Below are 27577 nucleotides of genomic sequence, written 5' to 3'. Positions count from 1 at the left end.
AGAGGAGCCAGTACGCATTCAGTTCGGCAGCTCGCGCATTCACGTGAGTTCGGATTGGGCCATTCGAATGCTGGTATGATGGTATTGTGCGAAATAACGTGAATTCGAACCGCCCAGTGCTGAAGAGCCCCAGTTCCAGACTCATCTGATAATGGCCTAACTGAAAGAATGAAGTTGGGAGCATGAGCTTTTGCAGACTTCAGGCCACTTCCTCAAAGGCATGCATGCATGCATCCGCAGAAGTAGACTCAAGTCTAGGAAAGCTCATGCTGCCAACTTCTTTCTTACAGTTAGTCTCAAAGGCGCTACAAGATTGTTTAACATACTGATTTTCCAGACTAATGCGGCTATACCTTTGAATTGACCTTTTAAAAAATTCAAAACATTTCAAGAACAAATTCTTCAAAATGTGCTGCTACTGTGCAAGAAATATATTTATTTCCTGTAGCTATGACTCTGTTAAAACAAACCGAAGCATTTACAATGTGAAGTTGAAGGCTTTCATAGCCACCATCCATAGTTTTTTGTGGGTGTTTTGGGCTATGTGGCCATGTTCTAGAAGAGTTTATTCCTGACATTTCGCCTGCATCTGTGGCTGGCATAGAAGAGAGCTGGATATATATATATACTGTGTGACCCTGGGTTCAGAGGAAATTCCATGTTAATCTATGTATTGTTCAGGGTGGGAGGATATGGATCGGTAGCCAGCTGATATGGATTGTTCACTTTAAGAGTTCCTTCTTTCCGGTTGAAATTATCCAGATGTTTGTGGATGTTAATGGCTTCCCTGTGCATTCTGACCTGATAGTTGTTGGCATGGTCCAGGATTCCAGTGATATCAAACCGTATTTTATGTCCAGGGTGGTTTATAACATGTTCTTAAAGTGAAAAAAGTTTGGCTACCAGTTCAGAAGAACAGCAAAATGAGGACTCAGCAAATGGAAATGAGAAACCAGCCAGGGTTAGGGGCTTTCCCAGCAGATAATGAGCACCAGTTAGCAGACACTAATCCTCCTTTGCAACTCTTCTAGAACATGAGCATATAGCCCAAAAAACCAGCAAAAACAAACAAACAAACAAACAAACAAACTAAAGAAGTATTTACGTATGAAGCAGGTTATCTACAGGTTCGCCTCCTCCCATATAATGGGTCCTGTACACTCAGGTCCTTTATTTCATTTACTTCAACTAGCCAGGAATAGACTGGCAACTGTCAGCCAGAGGACCTTTTCATCAGCCATCCCTAGACTGTGGAATGACCTGCCAGGAGAGATTGGACAGCTAAACACGCTGTCTGGATTTAAAAGAGTATTAAAGACTTATCTCTTCCTGCAGATGCACCCATTCCATTTTAAACTATGAATTTTAAACTGGGATATTTTAATTTTATGCTGGATGATTTTAATATGTCCTATGATTAATTGTGTTTTCACATTTTGTATTAACAGTTTTTAACTGTGTATTGTGCTTTTAAAATGCCATATGTGCTGGGAGAAAGATGGGATATAAATTGAATGAATAAATAAATGTTCCATATTATTATCCACATGAAGGTAGAGTCTCTCTCATCCAAAATGCTTGGGATCAGAAATGTTTTGGATCTCAGAGTTTGTTTGTTTTTTCAGATGTTGGAATATTTACATATACATAACAGGATATCTTGGAGACAAGGCCCAATTCTAAATACAAAATTCATTTATGTTTCATAAACGCTTTAAAAACATAGCCTGGATGTGATTTGTATTTGTGCATGAAACAAAAAGTTGTTCTAATAATTTTGTGCATGAAACAAAATAAATTGAACCATCAGAAAGCAAAGTTGTCACTATCTCAGCCACCCATGTGGACAATTTTGGATTTCAGAATTGGGGATAAGGGAGACTCAACCTGTAGTTCTTGTTGCCTTCACACTGACTCCAACATTTGGAGAGAGATCTTGTAGCACCTTTGAGACTAACTGAAGGAAAGAAATTGGAAGCAATAGCCTTCATAAACTTCAGTCCACTTCAGATGCATCTGAGGAAGTAAACTGAAGTCAACAAAAGCTCATGCTGCCCATTTCTTTCTTTCATTTAGTCTCAAAGATGCTACAAGATCTCTCTACATACTGATTCTACAGACTAACACAGCTATATCTTTGAATACTACCAATATGGCAACCAAATCCTAGAGTTATCTCCATATAAGGTGCCTTGAGTCCCTATTTCGGGAGAAAGGCGGGAGACAGACAGACAGGCAGGCAGGCAGGCAGACAGACAGATTTCTTGGCAAGATTTACTCAGAGGTTTGCCACTGACTCCCTCTGAGTCTGAGCGAATCTAACATGCCGAAGACCATTCCTAACCAAAGTTTTGAACATGGATTGGACTGACCCAAGTCCAAAAAGGTATGCTCTAGGCTAGATTGGCTTTCCTGAGGTAGATCTGGGAACTCTGAGATAATAGAGGGAAGGCCCAACAGATGGTCCCCAATTGTGCCTTTGGACCCTCATGCTTTTCTTACCCTTGCATTACCCTTGCTGCTACTCTACCATTGCCCAGGTCTCTTGGTAGAGCAAGACAGCAGCTTAGAGATACCACCTCCTGGAAGAGGTTAAACAAAATTGCTGTGCAGAAAAGCAGCTGGGTAAACACCTCTTGCAAATGGAGCTGTAATGTAAAGGTCATGAGAAAGCAAGGTGCAAAGAAACACTGCATAAGGAGAGGAGAACAATCAATTTAGCCACAGAGGCTGCAAACCAGCAAATATCAGGGCTGGAGTGTGGCATTAACAATCTATATATGCACACAGGTTGCATGCACACACAGAGAAGATGGAGAGGGAGTGCGGAAAGTAACCCATGGGTTAGATTGAGTCAAAGCCCAGCCTCTTGTGCACAGACATGGACTCACAAGGCATGGTGCTCCAAAAATGGATCACTACCAAGGCTGCGATGCTGGGGAAGGTGGAGTCAAAGAGGGAAGACTGAATGATGGAATGATCAACTCTGTCAAGGAAGCCATAACTCTCCCTTGAGTTTGCAAGGCTGTTGGTGAGCATTTGGCAGTCTCTCATTCAGAGGTTTGCCATATGTCGAAGCGGACTGGAAGCATGGAAAAAGAACAAAGGCTGAAATCTTACGCACACTTCTGTTGTTACTGTGTGCCTTCAAGTCATTTCTGGGTTTTCTTGTTAAGATTTGTTCAGAGGAGGTTTGCCCTTGCCTTCCCCTGAGGCTGAGAGTGTGTGACTTGCCGAAGGTGGCTTTCTACAGCTGAGCTGGGAATTGATCCCTGGTCTCTAGAGTTGTAGTCTAATAACCAAACCACAATGCCAATGGGTATACTCCATGGGATGCATGTTCTGAATAAAGATGGCTAGGCTTGGGCTCTCAGTACCTATTGAAAGCAACAGAATGGGACACAGGAATTGCCTGACCACATTTTGATGGATCAGGTGCACTGCTTCACTCTACTAACCATCTCCTCCTCTCCTCTCCTTGTTCATACACAAGGCCTACACAATTACTACTACTACTACTGCTACTACTAACCTAGGGGTTGCTCCTCAGCCTGAGACACACCACTGCGGTGTCTCATAAGATTAGACTCCTTGTCTCTGAACACTGTGGAGTAGGGAGCCCTTCAGGGGAATAGCTGGGCCGATTCAAACCCCTCTGGGAGGTTGCAGGGACCCAGGGCAGCTCCCCCAAAAAGAAGCAGATGGGGAAATAGATTTCATAGAGGATTTCATAGCATCCTAGAGTTGGAAGAGACCCCAACGGCCACCCAGTCCAACCCCATTCTGCCATGCATGAAGACACAGTCAAAGCACCCCCGACAGCTGGATGGCCCTTGGGGTCTCTTCCAAGTCTAGGATTCTGCCCCAGGTCAGAGGCAATTGGAAGGGGCTAATGCTTGCAGGGGTTACCTGAAGGATTTGTGTAGCAGCCGTGGGGGAATGGGCATACCCTGCTTCATTGTACTGGCAGGGTTGGGTGGATGGGTGAGAGACAGATGGGCATCCAGCCTCTGTTTAAAAACCTCCAAAGCAGGAGACTCCACCACACTCTAAGGAATGCTGTACTAGCTCTCTCTCTCTCTCTCTTGCCCAAACCCAGCCACTGTTTTTTGTTGTTGCATGCCTCCAAGTCATTTTGACATAGTGGCCTGAAGGTCATAGGGTTTTCTTGGGAAATTTCTTCAGGGGTGGAGGGAGGTTTGCCATTGCCATCCTCTGAGGCTGAGAGAGTGTGATTCGCCCAAGGTCACCTAGTGGCCTTTTACGCTCAACAGGGGGATCGAACCACAATCATAGTCCAACACCTTAAACTGCAAGCCTGAGGGCAGGGAACTAATTACCAGTTTGTATGCCACTCTGACTGCATTTCCAAAGAGCAGGGTATAAATCACATTCTCTCAGCCTATGAAGAAACTTGCCAAGAATACCCTACAATAGGGTCACCTTAAAGTCACCAAAGGTCAGATATGAATTGAAGGCACACACTACACACGCAGAGTAAAAATACAATAAATAAATAAAAATAAAACAGGAGACATATAGCCAAGGATTTGCTTGGTTCTTGTGTGTGTGTTGTGTGCCTTCAAGTCATTTCCAATGTATGATGACTCAAGGCTTCCTTATCAGGGGTTTTTCTTGGCATGTGTCTTCAGAGGGGATTTGCCATGGCTGTCCTCTGAGGCTGAGAGAGCATGACTTGCCCAATATCACCTAGTGGCCAAGCTGGGAATTGAATCCTGGTCTCTATAGTCATAGTCCAACACTGAAACCACTAAGCCACCCTGGCTCTTTGTTGAAAAACCTCTCAAGGAAGAGAGGCCACCACAAGCTGCTGGGAAGGCAACGTGTTTCACTCCCCATCACCTCCGGCTGGTGGACTGGGGGTAATGGGGGTTGTAGTCTTATCAATTGGGGTTTACACACCCCCTAACGCCCCAGAGACAGTGGAGTAGTGGCTCGAAAGGGAAGGGAGCCCCTCTGTTCTGGCACAGCAATCCTGCCTGGAGGGATGACTTCATCGCCATGGCTGCCCCTCCTCCTTTCTGCCCACCCAGCACCCCCACCATGGGAGCCCAGAGAAGCGGATGATGGGCTTTCTCCTCCCTTCCCAGCCTCCTACCTACCTCGCCTGGCCTGGCCCACCTGCAGCAGGGCTGCCTCGGGGCGCATGCTGCCTGCCCAGGGGCATCCAGAAAGGGATCTCCCTCCTCCTTGGCACCACCAACATTCACCAAGGAGGCTCTTCTTGGGATCCAGGAAGGTGGCAGAGTGTGGGCCAAGCTGGAGATGGATGGAGGGATGCAGGAAAGGATGGAGGGATGGAGGAGGAGGAGGAGAGCATCCGCCGCGCCCTCTGGCGGCGGGTCCCGGCATAGCGCCTGCAAGGCGTGGCTGCGGAGCTGTCCTTTCAGCACCAGCTTTGCAGCCGCTGCGCCTTTAAGGGCCCTTGGACTACAACTCCCATGATCCCCAGCTCAGAGGCTAAGGATGATGGGGCTTCAGCGATGGGGAGTGGCCTCGCCTTTCCCCTCCCTCCCTCCCTCCCTCCCTCTCTCTCTCTCTCTTTCTCTGCCTCCCTTTTTTAAAATATTCCTGATGGCAAGCAAAAGTATGCAAGAAATAACCTTCTTGGATTCAAAGATATATTCCTCTGTAGAATCAGTACCTAGAGAGCTCTTGTAGCACCTATCTTAGATTGTAAGCCTGAGGGCAGGGAACCATCTAATTAAAAGATTGTTTGTACGGTGCTGTGTAAATTTACAGCGCTATATAAATAAAGCTTAATAATAATATTAATAACTGAAGGAAAGAAATGGGCAGCATGAGCTTTCCTAGGCTACTTCCTCAGATGCATTATATATGCCATAGGTATGTGAGGATGTCAATTCAAATTCAAAATCCTTTGGGGATGAAAGGTTGCTACTTCATTTCTGTACCCAAAGGATTTTGAATTTGAACTGACATCCTCACATCCCAATGGCATACATATGTCTGTCACTGGCTTCCACTCCACCAAATGCATCTGAGGAAGTAGGCTGAAGTCTGCAAAAGCTCATGCTGCCAACTTCTTTCTTTCAGTTAGTCTCTGTGTCAGCTCTCATTAGCATGTACCTCCCCCCAGATTAACCCTTTGTGGCTCAGGGGAAGTCCCCAAATGACTGGAGGGCCCAGTCATTACAGTCTCAAAGGTGCTGTAATATCTCTCTACGTACTTTTTGGATTGCTGATGGAATTCACATTTTTAGCTCTGAAGGATTCTATCACAGAATCTTAGAATCATGAAGAGGCCACAAGGGTCATCCACTCTAACCCCCTTCTGCCATGCAGGAAATCACAATCAAAGCATCCCTGACAGATGGCCATCCAGCCCCTGCTTAAAGACCTCCAAAGAAGGAGACTTCTTATTAACATAGAATTGTGTTGGGAGGACCTACAAATGCATAGAGAAGTTTTTCTCTAGGAACCTCTGAGTTCTCCAGCTCAACTCTATGGTCAACTTCTGACAGAGGTGCACTGGAGGACCTAGTGATTCCTAGACAGAACATATTAATCAAAACCACAAATCAAATCTGCAAAAGGCAAAGCCACATACGTGGAGCCAACTGTAGATCTATCTCTGGTCTGCTTTTGCAAAACAAACTCCCTGAAAAGCGGGTGGAGGGAGGGAGTCCTTTATGCAAAACCATCCCCCCTCTCCTCTGCCAATTCTGTTCCCATTTTGGGGTTTAAGTGCAATTAAATAAATGAATACAACAACATCCATCCCATGTACCCATAGAAGAGGAATGGAGGGAAGAGGGGAGGAAAAGACCCACACACACACATTGCAGCCCCAGTACAGCTAAAGCACCAGCTGTTTGACATTAAGCACACACACCCCATCCATCCAATGGAGGGAAGGAATAAAAGGAGGGACAGAAGGAATGGGGCAAGGGAGAGGGACTGTTTCTTGCTGGATTTCCTGCTCAAAGCTCGCTAGGAGGGTGGGGATGATTTCTTGCCTCTGCCAGGGAGGGATGGCTACAGCAAAGGGAAGGAATGGTTCATTGGTGGGTAATTCCTCCATGAAACTTGTGTTGTCCTCCCCCTCTGCCACCCCCACAATAGAAGGAAGGCCCTGACTGACCATCCCCCTGCCATCCCTCCATATTTGCATGCCCAATGCCAAGAAAAAAGGAAGAGGTGGGCAGCGCCAACTGGGCACTTGTTATTGTTGTTAACTGCCCTTCAGTTGACTCTGACTCAAGTGGATGAGCATCTCCAAGATCCCCTATCCTTCACTGCTCTGCTCAGGTCCTGCAGGTTCAGACCTATCTCCTTCATTGAGTCTATTCATCTGGCAGGCCGTCTTCTTCTTTTTCTCCTGCTCAGTGGCATCACTGGGAGGGTGAGAGGGGTGCAGACCACACTGTGTGACACCCAGAATATAGGTGACCACAGGTTGAACATGAGACAACAGTTTGATATGCCAGCTAAAAAGACCAATGTGATTCTAGGCTGCATCAATAGAAGTATAGTGTTTAGATCAAGGGAAGTAATGGTGCCACTCTATTCACAGAATCATAGAACCATAGAGTTGGAAGAGACCCCAAGGACCATCCAGTCCAACCCTATTCTGTCATGCCGGAACTCCCAATCAAAGCATCCCCATCAGATGGCCATCCAGACTTTAAAGACCTCCAAGGAGGGAGACTCCACCACTTACTGTCAGCTCTTACTGTCAGGAAGTTCCTCCTAATGTCTTTTCCTGTAGTTTGCATTCATTGCTCCATGTTCTAGTCTCTGGAACAGCATAAAACAAGCTTGTTGCTTCCTCATTATGACAGCTCTTCAAATGTTTAAACAAGGCATGATTTCTAGGCCCTTCACCATTTTAGTCGCCCTCCTTTGGACATGCTCCAATTTGTCAACATCCTTTTTGAATTGTGGTGCCCAGCACTGGACAAAGTACAACAGCCTCAGTTTAACCTTCTTGGCTCCCATAGGGAAGGATCAAGGTGGACAGCAACAATTAACTAACAAAATCAGTTAAACACACATCAGTTAAAAACCTTTAAAACAATTTAAAGAGACAAACAAGATATACACATATTAGAATGATCCACATTGTTTTAATCTGTCCTAGGACCCATTTGTTTGTCTTTTTGGCTGTCCATTATATCCTCATTGCTCTTCTCCAGTGCCACATTTAGTACTAGAAAAACCCAAGGGTGAAAGTCCTTGAAGCTTCAGAGTGTGGGACCCAAGGAAGGGGAGGAGTGGGGCAATGGAAGAGTAGTTCAAGCAAGCCTGGAGGGAATGGGCAGAATCATACCATCCGACAGCATTGTGAGCACACTTGAGCTGATTCTGGACTCTAAGCAGGCAGGCAGTGTGGTGATGCAGTCTCTTTCTTTGGGGGGTTCTAAACAGAGGCTGGATGGCCATCTGTCAAAAGTATTTTCATTGTGTTTTCCCGCATGGCAGAATGGGGTTGGACTGGATAACCCCTGGGTTATCTTCCATGTCTAGGATTCTGATTCTAGGGCAGGATGGTCAATAGTTCAGGGGTGCTGTTGCTCCAGGCCCTTCCCAGGTGAGGGGCCCAGAGTTGAGGGGGAAAGGTGCCTATCCCTTGTTTCCTCTTTTCTGCTAGGAATCTATCATCACACAAAGGAGATTGGAGGTTTATCCAGTGAATATCTGGGGAAAATCACCTAATTACGTGAAACAATTTCACATGACATCACACACAACTGACCATTAAAGAAGTCACCAAGAAGCATTAGCATGTACTGTATCTTTTTATTTTGGGGATTTCAACGACAGTGCATTTCTAATGTCACTTTATTTGGGCAATTGAGTGTCATAATCATTTGCGCAGTTACTCATAATTTTGCTTTATTTGCAGGATGCTTTAAATGTGCTTTAATCTTTCTTTAATGCCAAAATTAGCTGCAGTGTGGATAAACTCCCCAGTCTTGCATCCCAGCATCCCCTGATGTAACACATTTTGAGCCTTAGATGGTAATTGAACTAACTGAATACATGAGGCCAGGCTGCTAGTCTCGCTGAAGTTGCAAGACTAGAAAGAGGTTCACTTATGAAGATCTAGTAAAGAAGATTTCAGGGGGTGGGGGGATCAGGCCAGGACACATTACTTACTTGTTCTCGTGTGCCTTAACGTTGTTTCTGACCTATGGGACCCCTAAGGGGTTTTCTTGGCAGGATTTGTTCAGTGGAGGTTTGCCATTGCCTTTTTGTGAGACTGAGAGAGTGTGATTTGCCCAAGGTCACCTGATGAGTTTTCATGGCCAAGTGGGAATTCAAACCCTGATCTCCAGAGTCATAGTCCAATGCTCAAACCACTACATCACACTGGCTCCCTCCTTAGAGGTCTTTAAACAGAGGCTGCATGGCCATCTGTCGGGGATGCTTTGAAAGAGAGTTTCTGCATGGCAGAATGGGGTTGGACTGGATGGCCCTTGGGGGTCTCTTCCAACTCTATGATTCTATGATTACTTTGCTGTTGTTGTGTGCCTTCAAGTCATTTTCAACTTATGGCAACCCTAAGGCAGTGAACCTATCCTGGTGTTTTCTTTCCAAGTTTCTTCAGAGACGGTTTACCAGTGCCATCCTCTGAGGCTGAGAAGGTGTGACTTGCCCAAGGTCACATGATGGGCTTCCATGTCTGAGCCAGGGTTCAAACCCTGGTCCCCAGAGTCATAGTCCAATGCTCAAACCAAAGCACCATGTATACTTCTGCAGGCAATGAAGAATTCTGGTGATAAAGAACAACAATTCTTCTTCAAACGAATAAACTAGAGAGTTCTAGATACTTCACCAAACCATACATCCCAGGATACTGTATTATCAAGCCATGATCATTCAATTAGTAACAAAGCCTTGTAACTTTGGAGTGTGAATTACTGTAAATCAGATCTAAATAAGATGGAAGGTCTCCCATCATGGCAAAATTTCACCAAGACTTGATGTCAATTTTCTCATTGTCTGCAGAAGATGGTGACAAAATGCTGGAGGCTGGCCTCTCCTTCTGTTCCATCCCAGGACATGTTTTCCGAAGGACATCTATTATTCCTCAGCATTTGTTTCCTCCAAATGCATTGATTCAAAGACATTTTGTGCTAGCTAATGAAAAGGAGAAAAATAAATTAAGAGCAGGAGTTTGAAAAGGCGCTGTTGCGTGCAAGCGAGTGAGAAGGCATCGTGGCATCATGACAACCGTGTGTGGCAAGGTTTCCTTAGCAACACACAACAAGGCATTGGAGCCGGTTGGGAACTGCACAGGATTGTTTCTCCCCAATACTGTGATAATGAGAGTTGTAGGTGGGAATATAAAGACACTAGCTTATACTAAGTCAAGCTCTTTCTCCATCCAGCCAAGGACAGGCAAAGGGCAACACTGGGACTTCTTCTGGCCCCTATGTTGGCAGCCCTCAACCTCTCCAGATTACTTTGTTTTTGTTCCTAAATTTATGGAGAATTCATCATTGGAATATATAGCCATGTTAGTCTGTAGAACCAATATGTAGAGCTATCGTGTAGCACCTTTGAGACTAACTGAAAGAAAGACGTTAGCAGCATGAGCTTTCCTAGGCTTAATGACGTTAGCTCATGCTGCTGACATCTTTCTTTCAGTTAGTCTCAAAGCTGCTACAAGATTTCTCATCATCTGATTTGCATGACAAGATTTGTTCAGAGGGGGTTGTTACCTAAAGGAAGATTGGGGGACTGGGGGTCCTCACCAACTCTCAGTGTTATTTTAAATGTTGGGGGAAACAGCTTTGCAAGAGGCTGGGTAACGTTTAGGACTGTTTGCACTTGTATATACCGGCAATAACTCCAGGTTTGAACAGACAGGCTGGAATAGCACAGGCTGAGCCTCTGCTATTCTGGCCCTGGTGCGCACCCAGGTCAGTCCCTGAGCTGGCGCAGGGACAGACAGGTGTTTACACATCTGTCTCTGTGCTGAACTGGGACCCACTACTGGCAGATGCTCTTTACCTTGCTGTGCCATCACTGGTACCGAGAAGCCCCCTGTCGCTGCGTCTGATACCAAAACAGGGTGCCTGGCTGCACTCACATGGCCACACACCTCTTTTCTGTATCATACGTGTAACAGGGGACTCTTCAGTACCACTGACAGCACAAGGTAAGACGCGGGGGGGGGGGCATGTAAACATTTTTCAGGAAACTCCATGGCAAATCAGGGGTCAAACTGATCCAGGGTAAAGGCTGTTTACCCTGGGATCAAGCTGTATCCACCAGATCTGTGTCCACTCTACAAGGATCAGGACCAAGCCTGGCCCCGGGGTCATCTGAACTGCACAATGCAAATCTGGGGGACAGACCTTTAGGAGGGTTTTATTTAGAGAAATGCAGAATCCAATCACACACACACAATAACAATTCACACAGACAGTATTCAGGGCTAACTGAAAATAAGGGTTGAAAAGGGGATAGCAGAGTTTTTAAAGGTATAAGGAGGGCAATACTGACCTATCCAAAGAGCAGCCCATGGAAAACATCAATAGAGCATATGAAGCACAGAACAGGAGCCAACTGTGTGCAAAGAGGCTAGATTTCGGTATCAATATTTATAGTTGAAAACTAGCCTTTGGGTAAGGGCTATATTGCCAGGTAACAAAAGTTTTGATGCTTCTCTCAAAAATTTACAATGAGATTCTGGACTAACTGATGGCTTCAACTTTAGTGTGACAAAATCAGTAATTCGATCAGGATAACCCCAGGATGGATGGACGGGGAAGTCTGGCAGAGAACATGACGGGGGCATGCAAAAGAGTTGGCTGATTTCTTTGTTATGATGAGACCTCCTTTGTCTCTTGGTGCAAGCGGAAATGCAAAGGAGTAAATAGTACACCATTGAAATTTGACTGTCTTGTTACCTGGATTGTCTACATGACTCAAGTCTTTCCTTTTCTCATGAAAACCTGACCTAGTCGTCCTAAATCATCATGCTTTGATTGTGATTTCCTGCATGGCAGAAGGGGGTTAGAGTGGATGACCCTTGTGGCCTCTTCCAACTATGATTCTAAGATTCTCTGATAGAATCCTTCAGAGCTAAAAATCTGAATTCCATCAGCAATCCAAAAAGTACGTAGAGAGATATTACAGCACCTTTGAGACTAACTGAAAGAAAGAAGTTGGCAGCATGAGCTTTCGCAGACTTAAGTCTACTTCTTCAGATGCATTTAGTGGAGTGGAGTAGAGGAAGTAGACTTAAGTCTAGGAAAGTTCACAATGCCAACTTCTTTCTTTCAGATAGAGGCTGTACAGACCAATAAAATTCGCTGGCGTGAGGACAGACTGGGGGCATGGTGACCACACACCCTGTGCCCCCATGCCAGCGTCATGCCGGCGTCACGCCACCCAACCAACCACACATCAGGCGGAGTCACACCACATGTTTGGTGTAGAGGGTAGACATGCTGCACCAAAGAGCTGCGGAAAAGCTGCAGTGGCAGCAGCTAGTGCACCCTTTCCGCAATTGTGTGGCATGCAGTTGCCGTGTCCTCAACCCGGGGCTTCCAGGGGCAGCTTGCAGCCACCTCTTAGTGGTGGTCTGCCAAGCCCCTTAGTCTCAAAGGTGCTACAAGATCTCCCTACATATTTATTCTACAGACAAACACTGCTGTATGTTTGAATTCTACAAAAAAATAAACAACTATTCTAATTAATTAATTGATTGACTGATCAATTGTCACTGAGCTTATTCGGGGGACTAGCAGTTGGGCTAGCTCCTTTAAAATCAAAAGTAAACCCTGGAGTTCATTCACTTGTTTCAATGACATGGGAGCCACCAACTGACACTGGCTGTAAACCTGCAGGAGAAAAATCACATGTTCCCACACAAGCAGCTCTCCCATTCAAAGTCAAGGCGTCATCACCAGTTGCTTCTGTTCTGCCGGCTGCACAGTGCGACTGCATGGCAGAGAGATTGCGTAGCTTTTTGCAAAAGCTTCAGAGCTGCTGAAGGAGGAGGTAGCAGGAATGAAAGAGAAGGACTGGCCTGTAAATCTCAAGGCTCATGCCCTCCTCTCCGTTCCTCATTCCCTGCCCAGCAAGCACGACTTGGTGGCATCGCTTGAAAGCGCTCTGTTTTCAGCATGCCATTGGAAAGTGAGCAGAAAGTGCAGATGGAACAATCCCTGGCTTGGCTGAGAAGAGAACTGGTAAGTCAAGACATGGGAGAGGATTTTATTTCCATTGCTTTTCGACCCAGAATTGTCCAAAGTTCACAAATGTCTCCAAATTCATGGGTGAAAAAGACTGGAGGGTGATTTGTTTTGTTTAAGTCAAATGAGAGATTAAGCAAACATGACAGATTCCTCCATCAGATCCAAACCCTGTGTGCTTGACTCTTAAAAGCCCGGGTTTGAATCCCTGTATGGGTTGGAGAAAATCAAAGTAGTCAAAGAGTTCCCATACCTTAGAACAGGTTTTCAATCTGTAGGCCATAACCCCTTTGGGGGTCGAACAATGCTTTCACGGGGGTTGCCTAAAACCCAGGGTGGGCGCCATAATCTATAATACACTAGTGTAGCAGTTCTCAACCTGTGGGTCACAACCACTTTGCAGTTCTCAACCTGTGGGTTGCAGCATTAGGAAAGTTGAGAATCAAGGAGGTCAATGGTCTGAACCTGGTAGGACCTGAGCAGGGTAGTCAAGGACAGGGACTCTTGGAGATGTCTCATCCACAGGGTTGCCATGAGTCAAAATCTACTCAAATGCAGCTAACAACAACATGGGTTAGATAAGGGTTGCCACCATTTTTTCCTGAGAGACTCCTCATCTTTAACACCTGTAGGGAGAGCCAGGTAAACTTGGTCTACCTATGTATCAGTTGACCAACAATTCAGTTTGGGCAGTGAAAATGGGAACCTCTCTTCCTTTTTGAAGAATTAATGAAAATTCAGTGCTTTCTCTTTGGTCATTAACTGAAATAAAGATTCATCAACAACAGTTTCTCCATAACCAGGAAGACAAAAAATCTTGAGGTTTAAGCAACTGGGATGTGAGTAAATGTGAAACTAACAGATTTTCCCTATGTCTAAACCAAAACAGTGGCATCGTTTGGGTTGGCATGTGGTTTCATGTGGTGTGGTAACTCATGGTGTCATCCCACTTTAGCTGTTATGCCTCCATCCTACAGGATAGGGACGTGTAGATCGGTGAAGTACTTAGGATTCTCTGTTACAGAACTCTAGTCTACTCCCCTGAACTACAGTTTCCAAGGTACCCTGAGAAGAGAGGGACTGAAGAGTAGATCAGTTTAATTCTGTAGTGCAGACAGCCATTTAGGGTACCTGAACTGTAGCACCAGAGAGGAGACTAAAGCTCCTTAGCAGAGTCTTTGACCAAATAACAAGTCCTAGGATTTTGTACAACAAACACAGCCATGGCAGTTAAAGTGGTATCAAGCTGCTGTAACTGAGTTGTGCAGGTATGCTCCTGGATTCAATCCATTCTTTAACAGTTAATGTCAACCTTGATGCATTCAAACTTTCTTAGCCTAGTCTAATTGATTTAAATAAGGGTAAAGATAAACTCAGAAAGTTTACTCCAATAACATCACTAGCATTTTAAATTCTTGGAGGAAGGCTGGGATACAACTTTAAGTAAGGTTCTTTTGGATGAATGTTTGGAATGCATTCCATCCAGGACTTTAATCACAGTTCTTTCCATAAAGCAGCCATTCTTTCTTCCAGCTTGACAATAAAATAAAATAAAATAAAATAAAATAAAATAAAATAAAATAAAATAAAATAGCAGCTTTATGCAGTAGCACAATGCAACATCTCATTTTTGGACTGCAATGCCACAATGCAACACCTCATTTAAAACAAAATGGGTTCCAGTAATGGAAGATGAGAAGCCAGAAGGACCAGTTGTGTGATGAAGACTCCAGCTGTTTCAACCTGTAGATTCTGAAGATGTTTTATGGGCTAGGAAGTGGACATCCAACTTCTTGGAGAGACTGTCTCCTTTTCCTCCCTCTAGTTGCGAATAATTGGGTAAGATGGAGTGGGCAAAAAGGAAAACTCATGTTGTTTTCCAAGGCTGTTTTTGTGACTCCTAACCCTCTCCCTGGATCTCCTATTTTCTGGCAGAGAGAGACAGCGAGGCATAGGCAAAGAGAGAAGGTGAATTGCTTCTCCCAGAAAGCTCAGAAACCAGCAACTCATCTGGAATAGGTCGCAGCTCTCATTGCAATGTTTGACATTTCAGAATACCACTTTTTCAAAATCAGAAGTGGAGTTCAAGCCACAAAGTGTTCTTAGCATTTTTGTCTAAAGGGTTCCAGGGGTGTAAAATTGCTCCCCTGGATCTGCTGCAGTTGTCTACCTGTGAGATAAGGCTAAAGGTAGATGGTCCCAGGACTTGCATGACCTTCAGTGACAGATGTGCAGACATACCAGTCTGTCCCAAATGGCACCTGGAAGGAAGGAAGGAAGGTTAATATGTATACGTATGTCCGGGAAAGCAGCCAAAGGGCTGATAAGACAGCTAGTTTTCAAACAAACAACCCCCTCCCAGCACAGCAAAGTCAGTGTAAGCTACACAGTCCTGGAGAGTTGCAGTAGCTTTTACCAAAAGGGTTTACCAGAAGAATTGTCAGACGGTCCGAGGTTCAGGGTAACAGATAGGCAGGTAGATAAAGCAGTCCAAGGTCAAGTTTCCGGGTAGTCAAGACAAGAAGCCAAGGAGCCAGAGACAGAGTCTTTCCTCTAAAAGAGTCAGATATCCACTGGCAAAGAACCACACATGCTCCAGGTGCTTAAGAAGGCAAGGAGCTGGCCTTCAGCTGTGCCTGATTACGAAGACGCTTCTGATAAAGCCTCCGAGATCTTCGAAGGCCCTCTCTTTCTGCTCGACGCTCATTGAAGGTAGGCACGCTGCCCAGATCCTCCTCCATGTCCACAGCCTCGGCACCAGGCAAACTTGACTGCTGAACCTCTGGAGGGGCCATAGACTCTGCTCCAGCAGAACTAGGGCCAGCCTCTGGCTCCTCCATTACAGGTTCAAGCCCCTGGGGCTCTGGCTCCTCCGTTATAGGTTCAGATCCCAGAGGCTCTAGCTCATCCTCTGAGTCCTCCAAGCCATCTTCCAGGCTGGGCATGACAACGTATTTGGAGGACTTCTTTTTGAATCTATATTTTTGTGGAGTGTGATTTATACTTTTCCCCCATTTGCATTTGAATTAGCCCATTCTTTCCCCATAGTTTTTTTTCTTTATATGTAAAAAGTAATTGTGTATCTTGTCAGGATTGTTTTATTATTTTATTTTTGTGTTTTGCTATGTACATAAATGGCCCTATATATAACCCATGAGCCAACATGGCGTAGTGGTTTCAGTGTTTAACTATGACTCTGGAGACAAGGATTTTATTCCTGCTTGGCCATGAAACCCATTGGGTGACCTTGGGCCAGTCACACTCTCTCAGCTTCAGGGAAAGGCAATGGCAACCCTCCTCTGAACAAGAAAACACCATGATAGGGTTGCCTTACGTTTGCTGTATGTCGGAAACGACTTGAAGGCACACAACACACACATAACCCATATGAACCTGCCAGAACCCTAAGATCTTCAGGGACAGGCTTTGTCTCAGTCCCACCATCATCCCAGGCTCACTTGGTTTTCTCAGTGGCTACTCCAGAACTCTCTTCCTCAAGAGGCTAGGCTTGCCCCCTCCTTATTCTCCTTTCTCTGGCAGGCAAAAACCTTTAATACATAATTAGCAATAGCAGCTTCATTTATATATACCACTTCATACCGCACAAGCAGTCTCTAAGCAATTTGCAACTGTAAGCAAATTGCCCCCATTACAAGCCTGAGCCCCAGGCTGGGACTGAACTCACAACCTTGTGGTTTGTGAGTGAGTGGCTGCAGTACTGGCATTTAACCACTGCACCACCAGGGTGCATAATTGCGCCAGGGAGGCCTCTTATTGGGGTGTTTGTTTGGGGTGTTTTCAATACATTTTTTACTTTTTAGATTAACGGGATGTTTTCATTGTATTTTAAAACTGAACTGATTTGTTGTTGTTTTTAAGCCCCTTTTGTGAGCTGCCCTGAGTCCAATTTGAGAGAAAAGTGGCATATAAAATAAATAAAAACATAAATAATCAACATAATGACAATATTAACAGCAATAACAGGAAGGAAGGAAAGGGAAAAACAGGAAGAACAGGAAGAATGCCAATGAAAGGAGAAATGGAAGGAGAACACGTTTGAATATAGCTATCTTTGGGCACTGTACCATCCAGGGGTCTTGTTTTCCAAGCTGCAGACAGAGCAAAGTCTCTGTCTGAGCCAGGGACAGGGTAATGTTTTACACTCCTCCCTCTTTAGTATTCATAGCTTTTCAGGATGGATTTGAAATGATGCTCAAGGTGACTCAAAGGTTGAGGCTGGTTAATAAGATGGCGACACAGAAAGGCATGGATCGGGGAGAATGGTCCAACCGAGTGTTGCTACTGGCAGCTGGGAAGAACTCACCGATAAAACACTGTTTCATTTCTGAAAGGGGCAGTGCCCAGTTTGGGCCGGGCACCACATCTCTGATCATTCAGCTGCTGGTCACTCAGCAACAGAGAAGAAAAGCCACTCTGTGCATCCTCCATGGTCCAAAACACACAGCAGCAATAATCCATTTTGAGGCTGCTTCTAGGGAATCCTGGGTATTGCAGTTTATTGTGGCACCAGAACTCTCTGTCAGAGAAGGCTAAATGTCTCACAAAACTACAGTTTCCAGGATTCACTAGTATTGAGCCAGGGCAGGTCAAGCGGTATCAAACTGGATTATTTCTGTTGTGTGTTTTGGACCCATGATACCTAAAATTCCAGTTACTGAACAAGTCCCAGAACATAGCAAATATGCAAAGATGGGAACAAACAGGTTGAAATAGTTAAAGTTAAAAGTTGTAAAAAAAAATCTAACACATTGGACTACTTTTTATTGTTATTTATTATCCTAAATTTAAAAATAACAATAAAATAAAATAAAAAATAACAGAGCCCCTTTCTGTTAAAGCTTTTATTGCAGGCAGTTCCTTTAAATACCATTTAACATTATGTTAATAGTTGATTCCCCCTCCCCCTTGTAACATAAATGTAATTGAATGGGATTTTTTTTTTAAGCTGATTAACTATTAATTGGATGCATCTTTTCAAACTGGGCTCCCTGATCCCCTCTTTCCTCTCGTGGCCCCATCTTCAGTGATGGTTGAGGATCTCCAGAGGGACACTAGGGTTTTTAGTTTGTTTTAACTATATTTTATGTTTTGATATTGTGTTTTTAATCTGTCATATTTTTTAATACTTTTATAAGGAGGGGAGGGATTATAATGTTTTTAATTTTATATTTTACTCTGTTATAATCACTGTTGTCAACCGCCTGGATTGGTTCGCCACAGGGCGGTATACAAATTATTATTATTATTATCATTATCATTATTATTATTATTATTAAACAGCTTACTTATCTCTGCAAATATGTAATGTAAGTATGAAAAGGGGACGACTGTCCAGGGGAGTACAGGGGGTGCGGGCTACACTGAGTGACATCTTGGGAGGCTGTCACCCAATGCACTGGCGGGAAGGGGCTGCCTTCTGAATCTGGTGAGTCTGCTGGCTGGGTGGGAAAGTGCCCTGCCTCCCTTTCCTATCCGGCCAACAAACCCACTAGACCTGGAAAAGTCTGCTGAAAAGGGAAGGGGGGTATTTTAAAAATAATCTGCACCTGGTATCAAATGTACTAGGTATGCCACTGTGACTTTGCAAATAGGGCATGGGGGTAACAGGAGGGAGGAGAGAACTGGCACTTTCAGGAGAGTGATTTGCTCAGCCCAAACACAGCAATGAAGAAAGATCTTTCTTTCACGCGAACCACATTAATCCACAGAAGAAAACCTTTGTGGGTTAGAACTTTTCAGACTGAAGGTAGGCTTGTGTGGAAAAAGATGTTAATTGAGATAAACAGAGACATGCTTATTATTATTATTATTATTATTAACCTTTATTTATGAAGCGCTGTAAATTTACACAGCGCTGTACATACAATCTTTTTAATTAGACAGTTCCCTGCCCTCAGGCTTACAATCTAAAAAGACATGACATAAAAGGAGAAGGGAAAGGTGGTGGGGCTAGTAGGCTAATACATATAAAATATTCTTCTCCTCTAGCATCTTTTTGTTCTCAGCCAACTTTGGAAACTTACCTTTTTTTTTTTTTTACTGGAACTCCCAGAATCCCCTTACCTCTTTTCAGGGATCCAGATAAATAATTTCTACATCCCTGTAATGTAGACCACCATTATAATCTCCACATTTGAGAGGAGAGATAGAGGCCAGGAAACCATGGCTTCCTTTGGACTGAGGTGAGCAGGGTCAATTTTCACTCCTATAGTGGGCCACACTAGTGCATTTTCCCCAGAATTAGCCAAAATGCAACCCAGAAGTGACCAGATGTCTCCTTCCAGTTTGTACAGCCATATTTTCTACCAATTTTCAGTATGTTGGAGGGTTGGTGATATTTGGGGGGGGGGGAGTGTGTTACGGTGATAGGAGCCAGCCGACATACCCTCCAACTGTCCCAATTTGCCAGAGACAGCCCTGATTATCATTCTGTCATCCCACTTTTTCATTTAAAAATGGCTCAGTTTCTCTTTCCTCCTGCCATTTCCACCCTTTGGGCTCAGCTTACCTCCCTAGCTGCATAATAGGTTCATCATTAACTAAGCAAGGGAGACTGGAGAGGCAGAATTTTGCCCTCCCTAGCCAGCTCAGGCAAAAGCAAACTGCTGCAGCTTCTCCTAGCTTGTGTGTTCTTTCTCAATAAAACTTTTGCCGTGTTGACCGCACTCTGATGTGGTTTGGCCACATGTGCCCCTGGTTTTCACCTGTGAAATTTGCGGAGTATATAGGGACAACTTCCACGGTTGATATTTTTACCTTTTTTTTACTGCAGTGCTCAGAGTCCTTTAGCCAGAGAGACTGTGGGCATTGCAGTCCAAAAAAATTAAATTTGGGAGCAACTTGAACAGCCTTGGGTCATCCACCCTACCTCACAATTTAATAAAGGAACCCATCCATTGTTTTGGAGGAGGTGTACCTTCAAATCATTTCCAACCAATGACCTTAATGCAACCAAAGGATGTGGTGGCTTAGTGGTTAAGATGCCAATTCTGACAACTGGAAAATCAGAAGGTTGGCAGTTCAAGGACCAAGTATTGCATGATGGGTTGAGCTCATGTCACTAGTCCCAGCTTCTGTCAACCTAGCAGTTCGAAAGCATGCAAATCCAAGTAGATAAATGCAAGGTATCACTTTGGTGGGAAGGTAACAGCCTTTGGTGCAGTCATGCTGGCCACATGACCGCCAGAGCAGTCCTCAGACAACGCTTGCCCTTCAGTTTAGTAATGGAGATGAGCTCCACCTGCAACTGTCAGTTACAACTAGACATTCATGTCAAGGGACTACCTTTACCTTTACCTTTAAGGCAACCCTATAATGAGGTTTTCCTGTCAAGATTTATCCAGAGGAGATTTGTCATTGCCTTCCACTGAGGCTGAGAGAATGGGATTTGCCCAGTCACCCAGTGTATTCCCATGGTCAAGCAAGGATCCAGACCCTGTCACATGGAGTTCTAGTCCATCTCTCAGAGCACTACATCACACTGGCTCCAAGTGACTCAGTCTAACCCCACCACACATTCAGCATAATCTGGCCGATTTCTGACTAGCAGGTACTGAAATCCTTCTCTCATCTTTGTTTCCTCGTCCAGGCTGAAATGCAACTGCAGGACCAGCAGTTGCTGGAGAAGCTCTTGCAACTACACACTGCTTTGCGAGAGCTGAAAGTGGAGAGCGCAGACTGGGAGAGCTCTGACCCAAGCAGGGATGGGTTTGGATCCAGGGCCCGCTCCAGTTCAGAAGATATGGGCACCCCCGTCCCACCAAGAAGGTCCTACAAAGTCAGAAGGGACAGGAGAAATTCTCTACCATGACAGAGCTACCGAGTTGCTGGGAATCAGATGTCCATTTAAAAAGCATGTGTCTTTTGTCCAAGGAAATTTAACAAGTCCACCCTGTGTCCTTTGTGTTTTGTGTCCACCTTGTCCATTTGAAAAGGAATCCAAATCTGTAGTTAGGAAGTAGAATACATTACGCAAAGCATAGTTAATATATGTATGCATAATATATTCTGCATTCATGATTCATATTATTTTCAAATATTTGGGATTTTCTTTTTCACACAAACTAGGATGGGAGTTTGGAGATGTCAGCATAAAGTCCCAGAGGGTTGTATTATCGTCTTCAATAACAGCAGTGGAATATTTTATTTTTTTAAATATTTAACATTTCTAGGCAAAAGACACCTTTCCTAAAAAGAACAATCCTCAGCTTTCAGACTCACAAATCTAAAATTGACTGATAATACAGTTGGTCCTCCTTATCTATGATTTTTTTCCCCACAGATCCAAGCATCCACAGCTTGAAAATATTTTTAAAAAAGTTTAAATTCCAAATAGCAAACTTTGTATTCCATTTTATATAAGGGACACCATTTTACTCTGTCATTGTCTATAATGGGACTTGTGCATCTACAGATTTTGCTATCCACGGGTGTTCCTGGAACCAAACCTCAGCAGATAACAATTTCTGCGCTTGGAGAAGGATATGCAGTGCATAAAGCTGGGACAATGTTTTAAGAAAGAGGCAAATGAGTATCTGATAACAAACTCATACCCTCCAACTTCACAGATGAAATTTGGGACATGTGCAGCCAAGCAACATCAGAGTGTTGTTAAGACACAAGACAAAGGGGGAAAGTGAGAGCAGGAGAGAGAAAATGGGATGTTTTAAAAGCATCTGAAAAGTGGGACTATTGTCATGCCCTTCTGGAGCATGTCCAAAGGAGGGCGACTAAAATGGTAAAGGGTCTTGAAACCATGCCTTATGAGGAACGACTTAGGGAGTTGGGGATGTTTAGCCTGGAGAAGAGATGGTGAAGAGGTGATATGATAGCCCCGTTTAAATATTTGAAGGGATGTCATATTGAGGAGGGAGCAAGCTTGTTTTCTGCTGCTCCAGAGACTAGGACCCAGAGCTCCAGGAAGCTCCAGGAAAAGAGATTCCACCTCAACATTAGGAGGAACGTCTTGACAGTAAGAGCTGTTTGACAAGGGAACACACTCCCTCGGAGAGTGGTGGAGTCTCCCTTCTTAGGGGTCTTTAAACAGAGGCTGGATAGTCATCTGTCAGATATGCTTTGATTGAGAGCTCCTGCATCTCAGGGGGTTGGACTGGACGGCCCTTGTGGTCTCTTCCAACGCTATGATTCCTCCAGAACATGGACCTGAACTCTGTCTCACAGACTGAAGCAGTGGACCTGCTGATGAACCAGAGCAGGAATAGGTTCCAGAGCCACACATCTTAGACCAGAATGCAGTATTAGCTCTGGCAGAGTCTTGCCCATTCAGGTACAGAAGACAACTTATCTACCTTTGTCAGAGACAACAAAGGAAGAGCTTGAGGAGGTCTCCAAGGATTCATACAAAGCAGCAATTAATTAAGCAGCAGCTGCATTGAACTCCTGATCTATAAATTCCCAGCCCTGCTCTCCAGGTGTTGTTAGTTATCTAACCTATCTGGCTCCCCAGCATGTTCTTGGACTCTGTGCTTCACCTGGACTGTGTTGGTTGACTCTGGACACTGCTTACCTGACTTGGATATTGCTAACTTTCTTGCCAAACCTGATGCTTATGAATGAACTCTGTTTGGGACTTAAGGCTTGTGTTTACTAAAGTAAAGTAAATGCTGAACTATGTACTGCCCTGTGGCTTTGCTTGCTCATTAGCTGCTGGTGTCTGTCTTAGCTGTGTAGCAATCAGCCTTTGGCTGATTACCCAGACTGTGTTGGGGACAACCACAAAGGATTATTTGGGTCTGTCCCTGCCCAATTGGGGCAGTTTGGGATATGGAAATTATGTATTTTTTTAGGTTTGGCCCAAAGAGAGTTCCAGAATTGGGAAGCTCTGGAGCTTCATCCCAAACAGATCCGTCACCATTGTTTCTATTTTTACAGTTTTCAACTTGCCCATTGCCAAAGGGCTCTAAGCTGCTACAAGCACATTAAACGGTCAGATTTGGGTCATATCTGCTAAACGGCTCCCAATAAAATATAGGTCACACAGGTTAACTTTCCCTAATCTGGTACCCTCTAGATGGGCTGGACTATCATCCCTATATAGTTCCTCTTTGGAAACATAAGGACGCTTTCCTTGGAGAAAAATTTTGTTTGAAACCCTTCAAGTCTGCTTAACAACAAGCGGTTCTTCTGGTATCTTTTAGTTTATTTTGACATGTAAATTGGATTGAACTTGGGTCTCCCAGTAGTTGCTGTTGTGTACCTTCAAGTTGCTCCCGATTTATGGTGCCCCTATCACTTGATTTTCTTGGCAAGATTTGTTCAGAGTGGGTTTTCCTTTGCCTTCCTCTGAGGCTGACAGAGGACCTTTTCACATGGGGAAAATTGGAAGGTTAAACTGGTCACAGTGCAGCGTCATCCAGGGCATTAGGGACAATTTTGCAGTTGCTTTTCAGATGACGCTGTGCACAAACTGGTCAGAATCCAGACAGAAAGTGAGGTGAATCAGGAAAGTCCCCAATCCTCCCTGTTCCCAGGGTTCCTTGTTGTGCCAAGGAGAGGGAGAAAGCCTTGTTCTTAAAAGGATATACACACAACACACACCCCTCTTCCCTTCACGCAGCTGCTCTCCTCCTCCTCCTCCTCCTCCTCCTGCAGCAGGGAACAACTGGTGAGAGAAGGCAGAGGGAGAAGACATTTTGGAATTCTTCTGTAGAGGAGGGAGAGATGGAGAATATGTCCTGGAAAGGGAGGGCATATGAGAGGTTTAGCCCTCGCTGGAATCGGACAGGTTTCTGGAGCAGCCATCTCCTCATTCTCTCTACTCTGTGTGTGTGTGTGGTTTTATGGGAGTTTGCAAAGGGAAACCCTCCGAAACTTCATCTGGGGCAAAGAGGATTTTCCTCCCCATTTCCCTTCCCCCTCTGGAGCATGTGTGTGTGTGGTATGCATTTGTGGAATTGACAGTTTGGAACATGTGCAAAAAAGTTACTTTCAAGCTAGCAATGGAGATTTGTTCTCATCCGTCTGAAACCCAAATTCACTGTAAACCCACTTTCTTCCCTAAGTACAGTGGAGCCTCTCCTTACGTGGGAGATCCGTTATGCCCCCCCCCCCGGCGTAAGGCAAATTCCACGTAAGCACAAGCCTCATTCTATTGAATGGGGCTTGTGCTCGCAGCACTGCAGGGCGCGTGCACCATTCATTTAATTGCAGTGCGGCTTCCACATGAAGTGGAAGCCACATATGGTGTGCCCGCATATGGAGCGGGTGTACTGTAATGTGCTTTTAACACTTTGTTGTGCTCTGGGTGTGATAAGCATTAGCGAATTGGCTTGCTTTTCCAAGATGCCAACACTTTAACCATTTGGGGGATGAAAGCACATAGGTCCCCATGTGATAAAATCCAGAGTGTGATTTGCTCACTGTCACCCAGTGGGTATCCATGGCTGAGCGAGGATTCAAATCCTGGTCTCCAGTTACAGTCCAATGCTCAAAGCACTACGCCAGTGGTCCCCAAACTGTGCTCTTTAAGGGATTTTGGACTTCAGCTACCAGAATCCCAGACTATTGGCCAACATGGCTGAATCTTCTGGGAGCTGATCTCTTCCAGGCACAGTTTGAGGACTACTGCACTACACTATGCTGGCTCCTAAATTTATATAATTGTCATTTTCTGTATCTAATCCAGTGTTGACTTCATGAGCAACATTCTTGTTCCAACCATATTGTTGTGTTACTGTGCATCTTCAAGCTGATTTCTTGGGCAAATCACACACTCTCAGCCTCAGAGGAAAGCAGCGAGGTATTGGGGTCTCAAGCAAAGTCTCGAGTCAAGTCTCAAGTCTTTGCAAGATACTTTCAGGTCAAGTCTCAACTCAAGTCTCAAGTCTGGGAACCAACTTTTAATGGAAAACAAGGAAGCAGGGTGCGTTTCTCAGAGGGAGCAGCAAGTGCATTAGGCAATGGGCTTGATAGGGCTTGAGGTCTGTTTGGCAGCCTGCCCCTGCTACATATCAGAGGAGACTTCTAAAGCTTTTAAAAGGCTTTATGCTGAAAGAGTAAGACCTGACCAAAAACATTCAAGAGTAGCTGTGTTGGCCATTTAACAAATCCAAACAAAAATCCATCAGTGATCCCTTTATTGACCAACCGAAATGCACAATATACTTGTTGCAAGCTTTCAAAGCTCCATGGGCTTCTTCATCAGGCAAGATGCTACAAACCAAACAGAAGTTTAAAAACAATTGGAGATGTTAGTCAGATGCCTGCATGCTGTTGTTTCAGTCCTTAATAAAGATGTTGTGCTGGGGAGGCTATCTTTTTCAGTCAGGCTCCTCCTCTTTCTGGCCATGCGGCAATAGGGAGATTTTCAAAGCAGGTTCTTTTTGGCATGCGCAGGAGCCGCAATCAGTGCGCCATTAGCGCACTGTGGCATGACAATGATGCAAGAGTGGCACCTCACCATGCAGACGCAGCGCTGCACTTGCGTCATCATGGCGGCATCTGTACGGACTAGGATTCGGGAGTTGCCGCGCGCTCCCGAACCCTAGAATCGGCACTGGCACGCCACTTCCCACCTGTCTGTCTCAGGCCTGAGTATATTTAAAAGTGAAAAGTATATGATGTCTCCCCATTTCCACTGCTCTTTCTCTGGGCAGGATTTCTTTGAACACAGATAGAGTGGTTATGAAATACTATTGTGGTACATCCAATGATGTGGGGTAGTACAGATGTTTTCTGAACTGAGTAAGCTGCGAGATCGCATTGGTGTGCAATCAAGTCTCTTGAGTTCAGTGTGCAGTAGTGTATGTGCCTTATGGCAACCCCAAGAACTTCATCAGGTTTATCTTAGGTGAGGACTACTCAGAAATGATTTTGCCAGTTCCTTCCTCTGAAATATAGCCTACAACACCCAGTATTAGTTGATGGTCTCCCATCCAAGTATTAACCAGGGTTGACCCTTCTTAATAGCCAAGATCAGACAGGGAACTGGTGCCTTATGGTATTTAACGCTCCCCAAATTTCCACAATTGTGCTTTAGTTTCTCTGCAAGAGGACACTGTCTGGTGTTCGCGTGTAATCAGTTCCTTTTTAAAATAAATCAATGAATTTCTGGTGCCAGCAACAGAATTGTGTGACACTTTCTTAAGGACTAGTACCTTTCTGATAAAGCAACAGAGTCTTCCACAACACCTAAAACATTACCAAGTTTATAATTTGGGGCCAAAACACACTGCAGGAATAGTCCAGTTTTTTTAGACCACTTTTAACAGCCTTGCCTCAATGCTAGGGAATTCTGGGAACTGTAGTTTTGTGAGACATTTAGCCTTCTCTAACTATATATAATCATTGAATGTTATTTATTTCCTTACTTTGGAATGTAAACAACTCGTTAGCTATTGAAAGTCCAAAACACACTGCAGAAACGATCTGGCTTGAGACCACTTGAACTGCCCTGGCTCAGTGCTAGGGAATCCTGGGAACTGTAGTTTGGTGAGACATTTTGCCTTCTCTGTCAAGAGAGCTCTGGTGCCATGGTAAACTACAATTCCCAGGATTCCCTAGCACTGAGCCTGGACAGCTAGAGCAGAGTCAATCTGAATTATTTCTACAGTGTGGATGCACCCTAATTATGGTCTAAAACACAGTGCAGAAATAATCCAATCCAGCCTGAGACCGCTTTAACTGCCCTGGCTCAGTCTTAAGGAATCTTGGGAACTGTAGTTTGTTGTGGCACCAGAGCTCTCTAACAGAGAAGGCTAAATGTCTCACAAAACTACAGTTCCCAGAATTTCCAAGCACCAAGCCATGGCAGTTAAAGTCGTCTCAAACTGGATTAGTTCTACAGTGTGTTTTGGACCTAAGAGTTTTAAAACACTTAATTTGCTGATATGAAACACACACAAACACAAAATCTGTTTCAAAAGCTGCCTTGATCCTAATTGGAGTAGGTGGGATATAAATAAAAGATTATTATTATTACTATTATTATTATTAAAAGATGATGATGATGATGATGATGATGATGATGATGATGATGATGATGATGATGATGATGATGATGATGATGATAAAAGAAATCGCACTGGATAATCAGCGTCCAGAGTTAAAGCTGAGTTAACACCTGAATTGTTTTTAAAAAACTGAATTTTTTAAAGAAGTGTGGTACGTTTTTAAACCACTTTGATTTTTTTGGAAAAGTGGTATATAAACAAATATTATTATTATTATTATTATTATTATTATTATGTGTGTTGTTTTAAATTTAGCATTCAAAAACAAATTCAAAAACAGCTACAATGTTAACGCCTTGAGTCCCTATATTGGGAGAAAGACAGAATATAAAATAATTAATAATAATAATAATAATAATAATAATAATAATAATAATAATAATAATAATA

The 27577-nt window shown here is 44.2% G+C and overlaps 2 protein-coding genes across 2 annotated transcripts in view; one reads left to right on the top strand and one right to left on the bottom strand.

Annotated features, from left to right (window-relative positions):
• Positions 1–5331, bottom strand: part of TMEM74B (transmembrane protein 74B) — a 9743-nt gene extending 4412 nt beyond the window's left edge. The window contains exon 1 of the mRNA XM_042465141.1: positions 5124–5331. The gene's annotated coding sequence lies outside the window, so the exon portion shown is untranslated. The remainder of the gene's footprint in view (positions 1–5123) is intronic.
• Positions 5332–12915: 7584 nt separating this feature from the next.
• C4H20orf202 (chromosome 4 C20orf202 homolog) lies at positions 12916–21529 on the top strand. Its single transcript, XM_042465312.1, has 2 exons — positions 12916–13193; positions 20806–21529. The coding sequence occupies exons 1-2, from the start codon at positions 13128–13130 to the stop codon at positions 21025–21027; spliced, it is 288 nt and encodes a 95-aa protein (XP_042321246.1). The 5' UTR covers positions 12916–13127; the 3' UTR covers positions 21028–21529.
• The last annotated feature ends 6048 nt before the right edge of the window (positions 21530–27577 follow it).

Source organism: Sceloporus undulatus, chromosome 4 (assembly GCF_019175285.1).
Source record: "Sceloporus undulatus isolate JIND9_A2432 ecotype Alabama chromosome 4, SceUnd_v1.1, whole genome shotgun sequence".
In the NCBI taxonomy this organism is placed as follows: Eukaryota; Metazoa; Chordata; class Lepidosauria; order Squamata; family Phrynosomatidae; genus Sceloporus; species Sceloporus undulatus.
The sequence above is the reverse complement of the archived record's forward strand: the minus strand, read 5'-3'. Positions and strand labels throughout refer to the sequence as shown.